The 19431-nt window shown below is 42.5% G+C and overlaps 1 protein-coding gene across 1 annotated transcript in view; it reads left to right on the top strand.

Annotated features, from left to right (window-relative positions):
- Window positions 1-18687, top strand: part of LDLRAD3 (low density lipoprotein receptor class A domain containing 3) — a 132943-nt gene extending 114256 nt beyond the window's left edge. Inside the window, exons 5-6 of the mRNA XM_082000725.1 lie at window positions 16260-16605; window positions 18250-18687. Coding sequence (XP_081856851.1) covers window positions 16260-16605; window positions 18250-18511 — 608 coding nt within the window. The 3' untranslated portion in view covers window positions 18512-18687. The remainder of the gene's footprint in view (window positions 1-16259; window positions 16606-18249) is intronic.
- Window positions 18688-19431: the final 744 nt, after the last annotated feature.

The raw sequence follows: 19431 nt of genomic DNA, 5'->3' as shown, positions 1-19431 counted from the left end.
AGACAACATCCACAGCCTTTCCCTTGTCCACTGGGCGGGTCACCTGGTCATAGGAGGAGATCAGGTCGGTCAAGTAGGACCTGCCTTTCATGAACCTGTGCTGGCTAGGCCTGGTCCCTTGGTTGTCCTGCACATGCCCTGTGAGCACCCTCCAGGTGAGCCGCTCCATAATCTTCCCTGGTACTGAAGTCAGGCTGACAGGCCTGTAGTTCCCAGGATCCTCTTTCTGGCCCTTCTTGTAGCTGGGTGTCACATTGGTAAGCCTCCAGTCGACTGGGACCTCCTCTGTTAACCAGGACTGCTGATAAATGATGGACAATGGCTTGGCAAGCTCCTCTGCCAGCTCCCTCTGTACTCTTTGGTGGATCCCATCAGGCCCCATAGACTTGTGGGTGTCCAGGTGGCATAGCAGGTCCTTAACTGCTTCCTCCTGGAGTATGGGGAGTTTATGCTGCTCTCCATCCCTGTCTTCCAGCTCAGGGAGCTGAATATACGTGGGAGCTGAGGATAACTGGTCTGGCTATTAAAGACTAGGCAAAGAAGGCATTAAGTACCTCAGCCTTTTCCTCATCCTTGGTGACAATGTTCCCCCCTGTATCTGATAAAGGATGGAGATTCTTCTTGCCTCTCTTTTTGTTGTTAATATATTTGTAAAAACATTTTTTGTTATCCCCTTACAGCTGTGACCAGACTGAGTTCTAGCTGGGCTTTTGCCTTTCTAATTTTGTCCCTGCATGACCTAACGAGATCCCTGTACTCTTTGTGAGTTGCCTGCCCCTTCTTCCAAAGGTGATAAACCCTCCTTTTTTCCCTGAGTCTCAGCAAAATCTCCCTGTTCAGCCAGGCCGGTCGTCTTCCCCGCCAGCTCATCTTATGGCACATGGGGACTGCCTGCTCCTGCGCCTTTTAAGAGTTCCTTGTTGAAGTCTTTGCCCTTTAGGACTGTCTCCCAAATGATCACCTGATAATTCATATTGTTCTCCACTAAGCTCTGATTCATCTTTGTTTTTTTTAAAGTGTGATGTTCTGAGCTGGATAAATACTCCAGCAGACACCTTGCTAGGGCTGGATACTGTTGGGGTTGCATTTTTCACTGCCAGTTAACACCCTGTTCTCTGCTGACACCTGACTACACATGATCATGACTACGTCTGCTATTTTCTGATCATTTTGAACTTTAATCTTGTCTAGCAGAGTGCTTGTGTTGCCTAACAGCAAACTGAGTAAGTATATTCTCTCTACTTTGTCATTCAGGTAGTTATGGAATAGTATCAGATTCAGAGTCCTTTGAGCCCCCTTGAATAACTTTCCATTTTGTAATGAACCGTTGGCAGCCACAGCATTTAAATTGTTCCGTCCCCCTACCTATTTTCAGTGTCATGTTTTCTGATCAAGTGAGATTTTTAGCAGAGGATGAAAAGCACAAGTTTATCTTCTTACTCGTGTTAATGCCTTCCAGATGCTCATTGGTGTCCCATTTGTGTACGCTAGCTTTCAAATGCAGCTTTTTTCCTTTTTTTTCTCTTTACTTCACTTGCTTCTCTCTTTTTTTTTCCTCCTTTGCTTGCTTCTTTTTTTTTCTTTTTTCTTCCCTCTCTCTTTGTCTGGCATTAGATAGTCTCTGTCTTGTGATCAGGAAGGCCAAACAATGCTATGCAATAGCTACTTTTGCAACCAAATGTTTACTGTTGTATTTTATACTTTATTTCTTTTTTTTATAATATTAAAGGAAAATTTTAGAGTTCAATTTGCAACCAAATATGATGTTTGTTAAGACCTTCCTGAAGGTGTAACCTGAACATAGTGAAGTTACTGAGGCCACTGTTTGGGAAGACTTTCTTGCTGTTTACACTGAGTTTACAGAGCTTATAGCTGGAAGGAAACATTAGTTTGTATGTCAAACAGTTGTAATGCAAAACCAGGATAACTTTAAGAGGCAAAGCATCTCATGATGTAGCTTCATGGAGGTGCTTTCTCTGGTTGGAACCAAGCACTGAGCTCCATCTTGGTTTGAACTGCTCATTTACCCAAATCAGCTCAGTTGTGGTCTTGCTTTCTTCTTGTCTCCTTTTGCTTCCAGTAGACAGGGCAACCTGGAGGGCTGGTTCTAGAATGGATTTGCCACCCATTTCTTCTTTTGCATCCCAGAAGTAGTCAGTGAAGGGACTGTGGGTAGATATGATGTGAAATGTGACCCTAGGAAAGGGATTAGATGACCTAGCAGGTCTTGTCTGTCTCTGCTTTCTGTTTTGATTCTTTTTTTACTCAAGATCACAACCTGCTATGTGGACTGTGTATCTGACAACATCTCTTCCTGTTCACAATTCTAGAAAAAAATAGGATTGATAATAGTCATATGTAAGATGGGGCATGGACTTTGTACAAACACTTTTTCAAAAAGCAGAGCCATTAAAATACAGTCCTTGAATTATTAGACTAAATTTAAAAGCTGATTAAAAACTTACTTTACGATATATCTAAATCACACTTGAGCAGTTTTTCTTGCCAAGTATAGCTGACTCTGCAGGCTCTGTAAACCCTACACTGCATCTCCTCAAGCCTTATCCTTCTTATGCACCAGCTGTCCATACCACTAATATGGCATCTAGGAAGAAGTTAATGTGCACATTCTAGATGAACAGTATGTGTCTCTTCTTACCAACCTCCAGAATAAATGGTGTGAAAATGTGATTAATCTGTCTGTCCTGTACAGATATACAACATATCCTATGTTCAGCTTTTCCCAGACATTCTGTTGAAATAACACGCATTTTTGCAGGCATGTAGATCACCCAAGATAAATTAGTAACAGTTTTGCAACATGGTGTAATTTAGTTTCAGCATTGATAGATAATAAAAACACAAGCATTTCATCCACTGATTTTCATTTGAATTAGTTCACTTTTTGTTTTGAGTTGGTTTTTTTTCCTCCTAGATATTCAAATGATTCCAAGGAATGTTGACGGAGCATGTCATGGAAACTTGGATTCTAAACTCTCAGGGTCAAACTGGAATGGGAAAGGCAAAGCAACCCCTAGCCTTTGACAAATCTATTTACCTTCATACTTTTGACTTGAAACTGCTTAAGATCTTTCAAAATTAATCAAGGTAGAGCATGCTTCTGCACTGCCAGGTAGCAGGGAGCTGATACAATATCTAGGCTCTAACCTACCTCAGAGCCCTGTTATTCCAATTAACCTTTGCAGAAGACAGGATGGTGCCCTTGCACGTAAATTTGCCAGTGTCCCTAAGGATATTTGGTAGAAAATATATTTGTTATGCCAGTAGTTAACGAAGTGAAGATAAAGCTGACATTGGGGACTAACTGTGAGCCTCGTTGGGTCTTGTTGGTTGAATTTCACAGTTCTGTTAACTTTTCCATTAAACCATTCTTTTGTTCTAACTTTCAAGACTATACAATAATACTCATTTCTTGTACCCAATGGATTACACAGCAACCAGAGACCAAAATCTGGACGTTTCCTGCAGTTGGGGAATACTGTTTGTGACTTGAACAAGGTGAGACTGGAATATTTCTTGGGAGATCAGGGGGGTGGAGCAGCCTGTGGTACAAGATCAATGGTTGTTATCTCCAATTTAGGCACAGTGTTTGTACTGGGACTAGAGCTTGGGATGCTGCTAGTTGTCATAGGTCTTGGCAAGAGCATCAAGAGCATGTTTATGCTATGAAGACAATACACTTTTTCTTTCTTTGAAGCACATTCTTGCTTTATTTTATAACCTTGGTCCAACAAAGAGCCTTTCAGTGGTGCTGCTATTTGAGATTTTCATTCTGCAGAACAGGTTTAATTCAGTGACTGGGAGGGGGATGATAGTAGTGGAAGCCCCTAGAGCTTTCAGTGCATCAGGGTCTTGCTGAGTGGCATGTTCCTGTCATAAAATGTTGTGAGAAGTGTATAGTAACTAAATTTTTGGCAGTCTCCTTGATGGTGACCCTCCATTTTCAAAGGAGAAAGAGGAGGCAAACAGAAGTCACTGAACCCCTCTATTTAGAGAAGAGGACTTCATTAGGAGAAAGTTCATCCTTTTTATATTCTGTCCCTGCTTTTGGGCATAGTTTCTGTACTGGCTGTGGATTAATCAAATTACACCACTAGCCTTCTGGGCTATCGCATGTCCAGGAAATGCTGCTGGGATCAGTGTTGGAGTGATCCTGAATTGCATTTGATTAACATTTTAATTTCCTCCTTGGCCTCCATCCAGCTACCAAGCCTGGACTTTTTGTTTCCATGCTTGATGGCAGATTTTGGCTTTGCAGGTTTTTACATTGCTGCCAAGTTAATTTTAGAACTTTAGTTGCCATGGCTACTGCTAAGTATTTCTTAGTTCTCTATTATTTGCTCTGTTTGCTGCTTTCCCTTTTTTTTTTCCCTTCATTTAAACTGCAGTGTGTGAAGTGTGTGGAATAATTATCTTACCCTGCAGAAGATAAAAAGGAGGGCATGTGAGAGGTGAGGCTCTTGATCTTCAGTCTGATGACTCAACTGCTCTTTCACCAGCTGCAAAGGCTTGAAAGCACTGTTCTTATTACACATGGTCAGGATGAGGGGTTTAAGTCTGGGAAGGAAGGCACAGGTAATGCACTCATTCTGATGCACTGAATGCACTGCTGCTAATTCTGCTGACTAATACTGTCTTGAACTTTATCTGTGTCTTGTTGGCTGGTTGTGTAGACTTATAACTATATACAGTTCAAAGTCTTAACACTTAGCTTTAAATTCTTTGGAGCAATGGCCATTGTCTTGCTCAGAGCCATTACAGAACATTATACAAAGAAACCCTATTTCATTACTAGAGCTCCAAGTTGCTACACTAATAACCAATAATGATTTTAAAAAATTATATAGATGGGTGGATAGATAAGAAGTTGTCCATATCAAGATGTCCTACTCTGTTTAGGCAGGCTAGGTCATGAATGTCTTTTCAGTCATCTGAAAGAATAGGCAAAGACAGAGCATCCAGTGGTATTTAGACTTCTGATTAATATTTGAAACACTGATGCTTTTAAGGAAAATGTAGTTCTTGTCAGTACAGAAGAGCTTGGGAGAATGTCCTTAGAGCCCACGAACATTGTTACCTAGTTTTCAGGTGGGGATAGCAGGGCAGGGAGCCAGGCAGATGTGGAGAAAAATGATCTAATGGGCAACTTCAAGAGCTGGAAATAGAGCCACCCGCTGCTCCAACTTCTTAGCTCAAGGGCTGTGCTGGCTGCTGTGGTTCTGGTCTGTGGGTATTAAAGACACTTGTGATTAGCACAGGGTGAATCACAGAATGACCTTGTGCCATTTCAAGCTATCTGTGCAGATCAGTGTTGTCTGGATGTGAAGCCATCTCTGTTGTAGACATACCTGGAAGGAGCTTGAGGTGTCATCCTGCTGCTTCCAGAAATCTTACCCATTTATCAAGTACCTGGTAAGCAAAGATGTAATCATACTGTATTACATTCGCCAAGTCCCGTAGATAAGATCTGTTTAGTATGTGTAACGTCTCTATTAAGAAATCTCTCTTCTGTGCCTGAAACAGAGAAAGCCAAAGCAGAGCGGAAACACACTTCGAATGCAGGTGAAAACAAATCCTTGAGTTTTCTAAGAGAAATATGAAGCTGCTTGGGGAGAAGAACAAATGGTAACTGAGCATGAAACTCCATGAAGTCAAGGTGTTATACTGTCTGGCCTAGATCTTGTTTGTAGCTTGGAGAAAGGCAGTGGGGAAAAAAAAATAACTGGGTTAAAAAGGACATCACTAGAATAAAGATATTCTGAAAGTCCAGTGCACAAAATTTAGGTAAGACTTGTTTTAGTGGATGTCCAGGTTTCACCTGGGATAGAGTTGCAAGGAAAACAATCACACAAGGGTGTTCTTCCAGGAAAATTGCTGCTCCAGTTTCCAGTGGGCAGATCCCTAGACAGAGCAGAAGGGCTGATCTTATTCCTGATTTTAATGAAGGAACTCCTAACTCATATTCGCAAGAGGGTAACGAACATTATGACCAGGTCTAGAGGGGCCCTGCCTCCAACCAGGTGGAGGAAAGGGACAACCGGGTTTACTGGACTGTGTGAATTCAATGGCCTGGCACATCAGACCCACAGGAGTACAAGGCTCTAGTGGACACCAGTGCACAGTCATGTCATCAAGCTATAAAAGAACAGAATCCATCTGTATTGCTGGAGTGACAGGGGGATCCCAACAGCTGACTGTACTGGAGGCCAAAGTGAGCCTAACTGGGAATGAGTGGCAAAAGCACCCCATTGTGCCTGGCCCAGAAACTCTGTGCATATGGGCATAGACTGCCTCTGGAGAGGGTATTTCAGGGACCCAAAGGTTACCAGTGGGTTTTTGGTATAGCTGCCTTGGAGACAGAGGAAATTAAACAGCTGTCCAGCTTGCCTGGTCTCTTGGAGGACCCTTCTGTTATGGGGTTGCTGAGGGTCGAAGAGCCTACTGCAGCGGTGCACCAGCAGCGATATCGCATCAACTGAGGCTCCCTGATCCCCTGATTCGTCGACTGGAGAGCCAAGGAGTGATCAGCAAGACTCACTCACCCTTTACCAGCCCCATATGGGCAGTGCAAAAGTCTAATAAAGAGTGGAGACTGACAGTGGACCATTGTGGCCTGACTGAAGTCATGCCGCCACTGAGACTGCCATGCCAGACATGCTAGAACTTCAACACAAACTGGAGTCAAAGGCAGCCAGGTGGTAAACCACAACTGATATCACTAACGTGTTTCTCTCAATCCCTTTGGCAGCAGAGTGCAGAACACAGTTTGCTTTCACTTGGAGGGGTGTCCAGTACACCTGGAATTGACTGCCCCAAGGGTGGAAACACAGCCCTACCATTTGCCATGAACTGATACAAACTGTACTGGAACAGGGTGAAATTCTGGAACACCTGCAATACATCATGATGTCATCATATTGGGCAACACAGCAGAAGAAGTTTTTGAGAAAGGGAAGAATAACAGTCCAAATCCTTTTGAAAGCTGGTTTTGACATAAAACTAAGTAAGGCCAAAGACCCTGCACAGGAGATCCAGTTTGTAGGATCAGCCAATGGCTGTGATCAACAAAATAACAGCCATGTCTCCACCAACTAGAAAAAAGGAAACGCAAGCTTTCTTAGGTGTTTGGGGTTTTTGGAGAATTTGGAGAATTCCAAATTACTGTCTGATTGTAAGCCCTCTCTATCAAGTGACCAGGAAGAAGAATGATTTCAAATGGGGCCCTGAGCCTTTGAACAAATTAAACAGGAAATAGTGCATGCAGTAGCCCTTGGGCCAGTCCAGGCAGGACAAGGTGTTAAAAATGTGCTCTACACCACAGCTGGGTAGAATGGCCCTACCTGGAGCCTCTGGCAGAAGGCACCAGGGCTCGAGGTCAGCCCCTAGGGTTTTGGAGTAGGGGATATAGAGGATCCGAGGATCACTATACTCCAACTGAAAAAGAGATATTGGCAACATATGAAGAAGTTTGAGCTGCTTCAGAAGAGATTGGTACTGAAGCACAGCTCCTCTTGGCACCCCGACTGCCAGTGCTGGGTTGGATGTTCAAAAGGAGGGTCTTCTCTATGCATCATGCAGCTGAAGCTAGGTGGAGTAAGCGTGTTGCACTGATCAGAAGGCGAAGATTTCAATACATCACCAGATGAGGAGGTAATGCATGCTGACGATGCAGCACTGTATAATAAACTACCAGAAAATGAAAAGCAGTATGTCCTGTTCACTGATGGGTCCTGTTGCATTGTAGAAAACCACTGGAGGTGGAAGGCTGCTGTATGGAGTCCTATACGATGAGTTGCAGAAGCTGCTGAAGGACAAGTGAATCAAGTCAGTTTGCAGAGGTGAAAGCCATCCAGCTGGCTTTAGACTTTGCGGAACAAGAAAAATGGCTGGAGCTCTATCTCTATACTGACCCATGGATTGTGGAAAATACTCTGTGGTGGTAACTACAGCAAAGGAAGCAGAGCAACTGGCAGCACAGAGGCAAACCCATCTGGCCTGCCACATTATGGCAAGATATTGCTGACCAGCTAGAGAATCTGATTGTAAAAGTACACTGCATAGATGCTCACGTACCTGAGTCAGACCACTGAAAAACATCAAAACAGCCGTCAGGTGGACCAGGCTGCTAAGATTGAAGTCACTCAGGTGGATCTGGACTGGCAACATAAGGATGAAATATGTATAGCTCGATGGGCCCATGACACCTCAGGCCATCAGGGAAGAGATGCAACATATCAATGTACTCATGATCGAGGGGTGGACTTGACCATGGACACTACTGCACAGGTTATTCATGAATGTGAAACATGTGCTGCGATCAAACAAGCCAAACAGTTAAAGCCTCTTTTGTTTGGAGGATGATGGCTGAAATATAAATATGGGGAAGCCTGGCAGATTGACTATATCACACTCCCACAAACCCACCAAGGCAAGTGCTATGTGCTCACAATGGTAGAAGCAACCACCAGATTGCTGGAAGCGTGCCCCATGCCACTGCCCGGAACACTATCCTGGGCCTTGAAAAGTGAGTCTTATGGCAACATGGCACTCCAGAAAGAATTGAGTCAGACAATGGGACTAATTTCCAAAACAATCTCATAGACACCTGGGCCAAAGAGCATGGCGTTGAGTGGGTGTATCACATCCCCGATCATGCACTAGCCTCCAGGAAAATTGAACAATGCAATGGACACTTGGAGTACTGTGTCCAGCTCTGGAGCCCTCAGCACAGGAAACACATGGACTTGTTGGAGAGGATCCAGAGGAGGACCACAAAAATGATCAGAGGGATGGAACATCTCTCCTATGAAGACAGACTGAGAGATTTAGGGTTGTTCATCCTGGAGAAGAGAAGGCTCCAGGGAGACCTTAGTGCAGCCTTTCAGTACCTAAAGGGACCCTATAAGAAAGATGGGAACAAACTTTTTAGCAGGGCCTGTTGCAATCAGACAAGGGGTGCTGGTTTTGAACTAAAAGAGGGTAGATTTAGACTAGATAGAAGGAAGAAATTTTTCATGAGTGTGGTGAAACACTGTCACAGGTTGCCCAGAGAGGGGGTAGATGCCCCATCCGTGGAAACATTCAAGGTCAGGTTGGACAGGGCTCTGAGCAACCAGGTCTAATTGAAGATGTCCCTGCTTACTGCAATGGACTGTTGTGGTTTAACCTGGCAGGTAGCTAAAACAACCACAGAGCCATTCGCTCACCCTGCCCCCACCAGTGGGATGGGGGAGAGAATTGGAAAAAAAGGTAGAACTCGTGCATTGAGACAGTTAAACTTTAGACAGTTTAATATGACGGGGGGGAAAAAGAAGTAGTAGTAGTAGTAGTAGTAGTAATAATAATAATAATAATAATAATAATAATAATAATAATAATAATAATAATAATAATAATAATAATTGTCCTGGTTTCAGCCAGGGTAGAGTTAATTTTCTTCATAGAAGCTAGCGTGAGGCTATGTTTTGCATTTGGAAGGAGAAAATGTTGATAAGGTGCTGATGTTTTGAGTTGTTGCTAAGTAGTCAAGGACAGTCCAGCTTCTCGTGCTGGCCTGCCAGCGAGAAGGCTTGGGGTGCACGGGAAGCTGGGAGGGGACAGAGCTGGGTCAGCTGACCCAGGCTGACCAAAGAGATATTCCCTACCATATGACGTCATGCTCGGTATATAAAACTGGGATGAAGAAGAAGGAAGTGGTGGAGGGACATTTGGAGTTATGGCGTCTGTCTTCCCAAGTAACTGTTCCGCGTGATGCAGCCCTGCTTCCCTGGAGGTGGCTGAACACCTGCCTGCCCATGGGGAGTGGTGAACAGATTCCTTGTTTTGCTTTGCTTGCGTGCGTGACTTTTACTTTACTTATTAAACTGTCTTTATCTCAAACCATGAGTTTCCTCACTTTTACTCTTCCGATTCTCTCCCCCGTCCCACTGTGGAGGAGTGAGTGAGTGGCTGCGTGGTGCTTAGTCGCCAGCTGGGGCTAAACCACCACAATAATAATAATAATAATAATAATAATAATAATAATAATAATAATAATAATAGAATTATAATAATGATAAGTGATGCACAGCACAATTGCTCACCACCTGCTGACCAATAGCCCGTTTATTCCCAAGCTGTTGCACCTCCCCTGCCAACTGTCCTCGTTTATACACTTAGCATGACGTCATACGGTATGGAACATCCCTTTTGCCAGCCTGGGTCAGCTGTCCTGCTGTGTCCCCTCCCAGCTTCCCGTGCACCCCCTGCCTTCTCACTGGTAGGCCAGCATGGGAAGCTCGACTACTTAGCAACAACTAAAAACACGTTATCAACATTTTTTTCATCTCAAATCCAAAACACAGCACTATACCAGCTATCAGGAAGAAAATTAACTCTGTCCCAGCCGAAACCAGGACAGTGGGACATAAAAGCATCAAGGATGAGAAATTTAAGAGCTTTGGAGACTTAGTTGGATGCCCTAGGAACTCCTAGCACAAAAAGTAAATAACGTGCAGAGGCTCTGCCTGTCTGTATGTGATTTTTGTCGTCTTTAACCTTCCAAGCTGCAGCTCTGCACTTTAACCAGTTGGAATTTAAATGTGTTGTTACAGTAGCATCTTTGTTGGAGATGGACCATGACTGGAGCTCATTAAGGCTACAGATGTCTACTCAGATTATGTATTTCAAAAGCTTTTTCTCTGATGAACTGTGAAAAGCCAGGCTTGAGCAGAGGATTGCAAAAGATAAAATAATAGCCTCTCATCCCTGTGTCTGGCAGACTTAATGCAGTTACTCTCAGATCTTTTTAAAAACTTTGAGACAGCAAATTTGTTCACAGTCAATAAGATAGCCCTCTGAGCACAACCCATTATGTTTCCTTTATCAGTCTTTTCCTAAATTATTCACAAAGCTTTTTACACTCCAAAAATCTCTAATCTGCGAATTCAGCATTTCCCAGATAATAAGGTTTAATAGGCATAAGTGGCATTGATAAACTGTTTATATGTGGTGTGATTAGAAAACATAGGTCTTCTTAAGGGGGGGGGAGAAGGCATGAAAGAATAAATACTCTGTGAATTTAAGGTAAATTAGGTTGTCCACCCACCTTTCTTGTGACTTTGCATTTAACAGCAGAGCAGATAGAATTTTTTAAATCTGCTTGGATAATACCTGCTTCTTCTGGGAGAAGGTGACTGAATGATCAAGAAATTCGGTTCAGTTACCTCTGTGATGTGTAAACATTTGCTGAAAGTTACTAGAGCAGAACTAGAGTTGTGGCTTTTTCTTTCTAAAGTAGTCGTGCATGTCTAGCTAAGATTTTTCAGGTGTTCTTATATCTCACCTTTTCCCTATTACAGTGTGCACAAAATGGATAGAGCTTCATCGGGAGGTCTTAGCTAGGTACCCATCATTCCCTTCCACACCTCTGTATACTCACCTGGCTCTACAAAAAAAAAAAAGAACATTACTAAGGCATTACCAAGAAGTTAATAATTTCAACATGATCAGATATATAGTAAAACGAAGAAGAAACTTGATGTAGAAGTCTCTTTTATGAAAAACTGTCTCATAGCTCTACTACTTTTGTTTTAGCTGTGCTATAGAGCAGTTTTCTTGCTGGAACATTATTCTGAAATACCGTTAAGGGCAGTTCATTACTTTACCTTGAATGGGACGTGCCCTCTCTAGGGCTACAAGCCAAGCAGTGCTGGTAGGCTCAGGTAAGGTTACTTTCATCTTTTTTGCAGGTTTGTATTTACTGACTTTGCTAGAAAGGGAGCTTAGATGCAGGCTGGTCTTTCTTGGTTTAAACTACACCACAGCAGAAGTGAAATACCACTGAACTTCACATGTGAGTGTGTTTTGCTAAGGGACCTTAAGATTGTGTCTTCTTGGCCCAGAAAAAACACCTGTAAGGCAAGAATAAGGTTATTGTTGTGGTGGAAGAAGACTTTTTGTTTTGATGATAGCTGAATCTTCCTAGGCAGAAGTCTCTCTCAGAAATATGGTGTACTCTGTGTCTGTTCCTGTAAAGGTATAAAGACTATGCATGTTTAGGGAGATGGATTCCTTTGCGTGGGGAGAGGGAGTATCTCCATGCAAAGTACTCTGCACTGCCCAGGGCACAAGAAAAAGCGCCAGATTCTTTCCTCTTCACGGGATATATCTGTATTCCTCAGTGCAGCTCCATGTTAAAGACTGTCGTGGTTTAGCCCCAGCCGGCAACTACACACCACGCAGCCGCTCGCTCACTCCCCCATGGTGGGACGGGAGAGAGAATCGGAAGAGTAAAAGTGAGGAAACTCATGGTTTGAGATAAAGACAGTTTAATAAGTAAAGCAAAAGCCGTGCACGCAAGCAAAGCAAAACAAGGAATTTGTTCACCACTCCCCATGGGCAGGCAGGTGTTCAGCCACCTCCAGGGAAGCCGGGCTCCATCACGCGGAACAGTTACTTGGGAAGACAGACGCCATAACTCCAAATGTCCCTCCACCACTTCCTTCTTCTTCATCCCAGTTTTATATACTGAGCATGACGTCATATGGTAGGGAATATCTCTTTGGTCAGCCTGGGTCAGCTGACCCAGCTCTGTCCCCTCCCAGCTTCCCGTGCACCCCAAGCCTTCTCGCTGGCAGGCCAGCATGAGAAGCTGGACTGTCCTTGACTACTTAGCAACAACTCAAAACATCAGCACCTTATCAACATTTTCTCCTTCCAAATGCAAAACATAGCCTCACGCTAGCTTCTATGAAGAAAATTAACTCTACCCTGGCTGAAACCAGGACAAAGACACACAGGCTAGAACTAGTTGAACTGATGGAGATGCTAATTCAAATCCCAAAAGCAATATTGCTGTGTTGGCCTGTTCAAAGGCTGCACCAGTTAGCACTGTTCAAAACGGCACCTTCATGACTATACTTCTGTTTCAGAGATCTCTACACAGACCTGTAGTCCCTAGTGTAGGCATGCTTAGATTGCTCTTGTTCTCAGAGATACAGTGAACTAAATGGGAATACAAGCAACAGATCTAAAAACCTGAAGAGGAGTAGAGAGTTACTGGTAAACAAATGATGGTTCATTAGCCACATAATCCCAAAGCTCCAAAACAGTGTGTTAACTGCAAATTTACCCCAAATCTCTGCAAGTTATGTGGGTTGTTGTTGTATGAAAAGGACCGTAAAACCAGATAAAATAGATGTTTTGTTTCAGACTGTCCTAAAACTGGTCATTAGATCCTGTCTGACTTTTGAGAAAATATTTTTTCTTCAGCAATCTGGTTAATCTGTTTGGATTAATAGAGGCTTTTCATGGAGGAGCTAGAAGATGCTAGCTCTCCTAAACAGATGGATAACCTTAAAGGTTTTGAAAAGAAGTTGATGTATATTTCACTTCGTTCATTTTTCTTCCCTTTTAATAAGACGAAGATTATAAAGAGAAAGGAATGTGCTGCTGCAGAATGATCCCATGGTAACTAATTAGGTCTCATCAGGTCTGCAAAGGCATCCTGTTCTGAGTCTTACGCCAGTGCGCTGTAACCAGTGAGCCAAGTTGAATTAAAATCTTGTGGTATTTTACTGGGATGTCATAATATATTTACCTTCCTTGCACTGAAGAATTACAGGTATCCATGGATCATTCCTTGCAAATAAATTTGTTAATGTTTGCATAAAAATAATCTGCTTGTCACTATACTCCCTGTGCTGGCCTTTGTCCATGATATGTGACATGAATTCATTGTTTAGCTGGTGAATTTAGGGAGCGTATTAAAGAAGCCACAGCAATATCTGATGAGTTGTAATTAAAATTACTAATGCATGTAAATTCTTTTCCTCCCTTCTGCTTTGATTTAAAAAATCAAAAATCTCTGAGCCAGAGACCTAGTGTTGACAATGATTTCTGCTTTGTCTCCAGCACAGTTGCACAGGGAAATAACTTTAGTAAGGATCCTTGCTGAGATATGACACTAGGAATCAAGGAAACTGTGTGGCTTGCAGCTGGACCGCAAGCTCCGGTCTTTGGTTGTAGTGGCATCAACAGTAAAACAGATCTACTTAAGAGTGAAGGCAGCAGGCGCGCAAATTACCCACTCCCGACCCGGGGAGGTAGTGACGAAAAATAACAATACAGGACTCTTTCAAGGCCCTGTAATTGGAGTGAGCGGCTGCGTGCTGCTTAGTTGCCGGCTGGGGCTAAACCACGACAGAGTGTTAGTTTTTGTAGTCAGCAGCACGACCAATAATCATGTTCTTTTAGTTCTGGTACAGTCTTTCTTTCCCATCTCATCCCTTCTTACTGAAATATCTATGATTTAAATTGGAGGTGTTTAAAGGATTAGCCATTTTATATTGTGTTATTTTACCTAAATAATGCATGTTAATTTTAGTCATGCTGGAAAATGTGGTTTGGTGTTTAGCCATGGACGTGCACTACCAAAATCAAATATTGAGAGAAATACCCAAAGCATCTTGATGCAGAACAATGGGTGCTTGAGGAAAACTGTTCTATTATGCCAGAAACAGCTGGTATATATTTCATTATTTTGTTGCTAGAGGAATTCGTAAGTGGCTCAGTTGTAATTCTGAGTGATCAAAAAAATGGTTTTGGTTGATAGGTGAAAGAAAGGAAAATTATATCTTAAGATTTAGTGTCCCAGCCTTCTGCAGTATGAAATGGAGAATGTGGATGGATAGCCCTCTTGTAATTGTGTGCATTTTGGAGGTCAAGGGGTTGCGTTTGTTTGGTTTTTACTCAGCCTCTCATTTTTCTTGAGGTAGATGAATGTCTTGTATCACAATAGTATTTTTCTTTTTGAGACTATAAGGAGTTACAGCCTGCACAGAAATACAAATTCTCCCCAAAAGAAGAAAACAATACTTAAAGGCTGCATGACCTTGTGAGCAGGAGCCTGAAGTGGAGTGAGGGAACATAGTTCTGTGGTGCTGGCACTGGCCTCAAATGTGGCAGAGTTGCATCAGTGTGTTTATGCCATTTTTCTTCTCTGAGCCTCTTTCCACCTAGGTATTTTGTTGCCTTTTATTGTGTTTTTTCATAAGATTTGCATGCAGTTCAAGATCCATTCAAATGTTGTCCAAAGTCATTATTCCATTATCTTTTTGCTTCTCTGGGCCCAGAGCCCGGGTGGGAATTCCTTCTCTTGTATCATGACTGAACAAATCTAATAGTAACTTCTCTTACAATTCTCAGTAACTTTGCCGATTCCTCAGTGCCTCCTGCAAACAAAACATACACTATGTACTATCTGAAGTACGTCTTCTGATCTGGTCTTCTCATCTCTTCTCATCATCCCTCTAATGCTGCTGTTTAGGATTGTGCTTCTGCTCCGGCTTCCTGCCACTCAGTTACCGCTTCCAACCATTCCCTCCACCATTTCCATCTCAAATTGAAGCTCACTTGTGTGATCTTTCATGGCCTCAGCCCAGCTCATGTTTTTCTTTTCCTCATCTTGTTCTATCCTAAACCTGTTTTTTTGTTTGGTATGGTTTGGGGGTTTTGTTTTGTTTCTACCATTCATTTATTTCACTGCACTCTGCTTTTAGACTTTCACATCCCTTACTGATATCACATCTAACAGGCTTACATCGCTGTTTTTGCTGTTCCAACACCCTTTCTTCTTTTGAATTTTTTCCAGCAGGAGGTCTTCCGATTGCAAACATCCAAATAGCCACCATTTACTGAGCAGCTATCTATATTTTCTCCCATACTTACTTTTGACTGTTAGATCTGTGGAGCACAGGATGTAGTTGCTGCCTTTTTTAATAAACTCTATGTAAACTTTGACTGCACCGCAAGTTATCATTAAAAGTAAAGATCAGGCCTTTTGCATCTCCAGTTCTAGCATGCTTTGCCAGGAACAGCTAAGGTGCTGTGCTTATGCCTCGGAACTGGGTGTCTCACCTCTAGAAACAAAAAGTTATGACTGATAGGTAGGGATGGAGGAGATACTCCCATGATAGTGCACATGCTTCCTACTATGGTGTGTATCTTCCTCCTTCTCAGTTTGTCTCTCCCTAGTAGTTTATCTGCTGGCACTTGTTGCAGATGAGGATGGACTGAGTGATAGTCAGCCAATCTCTGATTTGCATGTGTATGCTTTTAATAAACTAATTTTCCACAATCCAAAGAAAAAAGGAAAACTTGCTTTTGTCACACAGTGCATTAGCAGAAAACACAGCATAGGTTAAGAGCAGTTTTATATTGAAACAAATCTCAGGCTTACTTTTCCTTTTGTCTTGCAGAGGCAGGCAGCGGCCAAGATTACGTGACCTCAGAAAATCAGCTGCTTTACTACCCTAGTATTACCTATGCTATCATTGGTAGCTCTGTCATTTTTGTACTGGTGGTGGCCTTTCTTGCCTTAGTCCTACATCACCAAAGGAAACGCAACAATCTCATGACCCTGCCAGTGCATCGACTGCAGCACCCTGTCCTGCTGTCCCGGCTGGTGGTCCTCGATCACCCACACCACTGCAGTGTCACCTACAATGTCAACAACGGGATTCAGTACATGTCCAACCAGGCCTACCACCGGCCAGTGGACCTGGACTCTCCACCATCCTATTCAGAGGCTGTGCTCGACCAAAGGTATGTACTGGAGCTAATTCTGTGCTCACCAAATTTTCACACTAGTAGTTGCAGCTCTGTTAATCTATGCTTTTGCTCCCCATTTATCATTATTACTACTTTTGAAATAAGTATAGCATTACAATTCTGTTACATGCATAGGGCTAAATTCAGGCAAATTTGAGCTCCTCCTGATTATGAAAAATTCATGATCTTCAGGTCCTCTTACTGTTACTGGTATTAAAGGGATTTAAGGCAAACTTAAGTCATGCTCTCTTAGCACGTGTCATTGGTAGTAGAAATTTTGAGGGTGGCAGGAGAGTGTAAAGAAACACATCATTGTCTAGTTCTGATATCCTGTGCCATTCTGGAATCAAAACATGAGAATTGAATTTGGAGTTTTGCCAAAAACCAGCTACGTTGTAGGTCATATTATTTTAAAAAAAATTACCCTGGTCATATGTGAAAAGTATAAAAAGGTAAGAGGTCTTCAATTCTCGCATAAAGAAATTGTATAGTCTGCTCTGCACTGCTTTCCCTTTACCAACAGGAGAAAAGAACAGGACTCTGAAATGGAAAGCGCTGTTCTCATTTTAAATAGCTGGAAGTACTTTGAACTTTTGTGGGTGGGTGTGGTTTGGGTTATGATGTTTTTGTAGTTATGACACTGGTTTTATTTGTAGATAATTAACCTTTGTTTTAACCTCTGTCTGTAAAGTGTTTCCAAACAAAACTCCTAGACTGACACCCTCTGTACATAAAAAGGATATGGTATGAATTTAATGATCTGGATTGTTCACTGTCAGTATTTTTTAGTACAAACTCTGGGAGCTAAGAATGACAGTGTAATCATTTACATTCCTATTCTCTGCTGCAGTTGGCAGCAGCTCCCTTGTCTTCATGTCGACATTCATAATAATGATATCTTTTCATTAGTCAGGACAACTAAATGAGCAGCTGTCCAGATTGTAATCACTTCTCACCTGGGCTGATACAAACCATCAGCAATTTTAGAGCTAATTGCTCCCCAGACCTGTTATCAATCTGCTAAACCTTTCAGTCCCTTTACTTGTTAACTATCAGAACCAACAAACAGTTTTCCTGAATCCAGTACTCATCTTATCTATGCCTACTTAGCAGTTGCTCTGAATGTGATATCATGACAGCAAAAGTGATTTGTCATGTGGAGAATTCAGTTCGTTATTTATTTGTAGACCGTAAGCCATTAATCTCTGCCACTTAATGGAGGTTTCCTCAGACCTTTATTTTGTTCACTTCATTATCTATATGTGTAAATCGACTACTTACCTTATTTCTTGTAAAGCGGTTTCTCAGGTTCTGTAAATGTTATACAGGAAAAATTCTTACCTCTTGCAGCTGTCTTTGAGGGTGTTGGAAGTTCATACCCATGAAAATTGGAGTGTAGAGTGTTAAGCAGGATGTAATTAGCTATGTTGCATCATGACCAGAAACCTTGGTTCCCCGTGGTGGTGTGGATGTTTTGGAACTCCCTGAATAATGTAGGCAGGTCTGTCTGAGATCCCCTGATAGGTGTCATCATGGAAAAGCTGGAAATACTGTTTGTTTTTTTCATAATTGAAAACAATGTACTTTCTTCCATACCACTGTTTTCAGTAACCTCTTACTATGTTGTGTATCTTACAGCAGACCACCTTGGTTTGACCTTCCTCCACCACCCTATTGTTCTGAGTCTGAATTCCCTAATCAGCCAGATCTTCCTCCTTACCGATCTCGCACTGGAAGCCTGGTGAGTGCAGACACCCCCACAGGAGGAAGCACTCTGGACACAGCCAACAGTTGGACAAGAGACATCCACGACAGCATGGATGGCCACAGAACTCTGCTCGAGAGGACAGCAGATCAAAGCAATTCTCTGGTCAACCACATTGCTGAAAGGGAAGTGTAACTGCTCCAGTATTTGGGATGGGCAGGAAGGTATTTACTTTTTCAAGTCTGTATGGGTTAATCTGCTGTGGCTAATAGGTTTCAGGGAGACATGTGCCTGAATGATGACTTGATTTGAATCCACGCTAAGTTAATGTTTGACTTCAGCATTTTGGTCTCATCAAAGACAGAGCTGTGACAGCTAAACCTAGAGTCACATCAGCTCTCCACAATATTTCTGCAAGCAAGTTCTGGTTCAGACTAGTAAGAGAAAGATCAGTGCTGTGTCAAAGAACTGATGTGATGTATTTCTTGGACTGTTTACTGTATATGAATGTATATATGTGCCTGTATAAGATGTTGCACACAAAAACTATGCCAGAAGGACTTTTGTTTTCAGACTGCCTCCCATCCTATCGACATGTGAGCTGTTTCTTCTTAGTGCCTGGTGCCAACTGGTGGTCATTAAAGCACATGAGAGGCAATCTTTCTGCTTGGAGGTCTGGTGACCAATGCTAGCCCACTGGCAGTACTCAAATTGCAGAAAGTGTCCTATTTGACTCTTCTCTTCATGGCCTGGAACATTCTCACTATGAATGTAATTTTCAAGGTTTAAGCTGTGAGGATGCAACAACTCTCTAACTAAGCAAACGAGGTTTTTTTTCCCAGATGCTAATATCTAGGTCAAATTTGCATGGGTTTTCTCAGGAAGACCACAAAGGTTGGCTTATTTGTCAGACTTCAAGGCTGAGTACAGAGGCACTGGAGCTTCTCAACAAACCCGCGCAAAACTTCTTTTCAAGCGTGGCAAAACAATATTACTTCGTGTGTTCCTTCTTAACAAAAAACCCACAACCAAACAACAAAACAAAACAAAAAAATCCCAAAAAACCCCAAACTGTTTCAGCTAAATCTTGAACACCAAAACCAGCCTGAAGCAAA

This window comes from Phaethon aethereus (assembly GCF_964289735.1).
Source record: "Phaethon aethereus genome assembly, chromosome: 5".
NCBI lineage: Eukaryota > Metazoa > Chordata > Aves > Phaethontiformes > Phaethontidae > Phaethon > Phaethon aethereus.
Note: the sequence above shows the minus strand (reverse complement) of the source record. Positions and strands in the feature narration are given on the sequence as shown.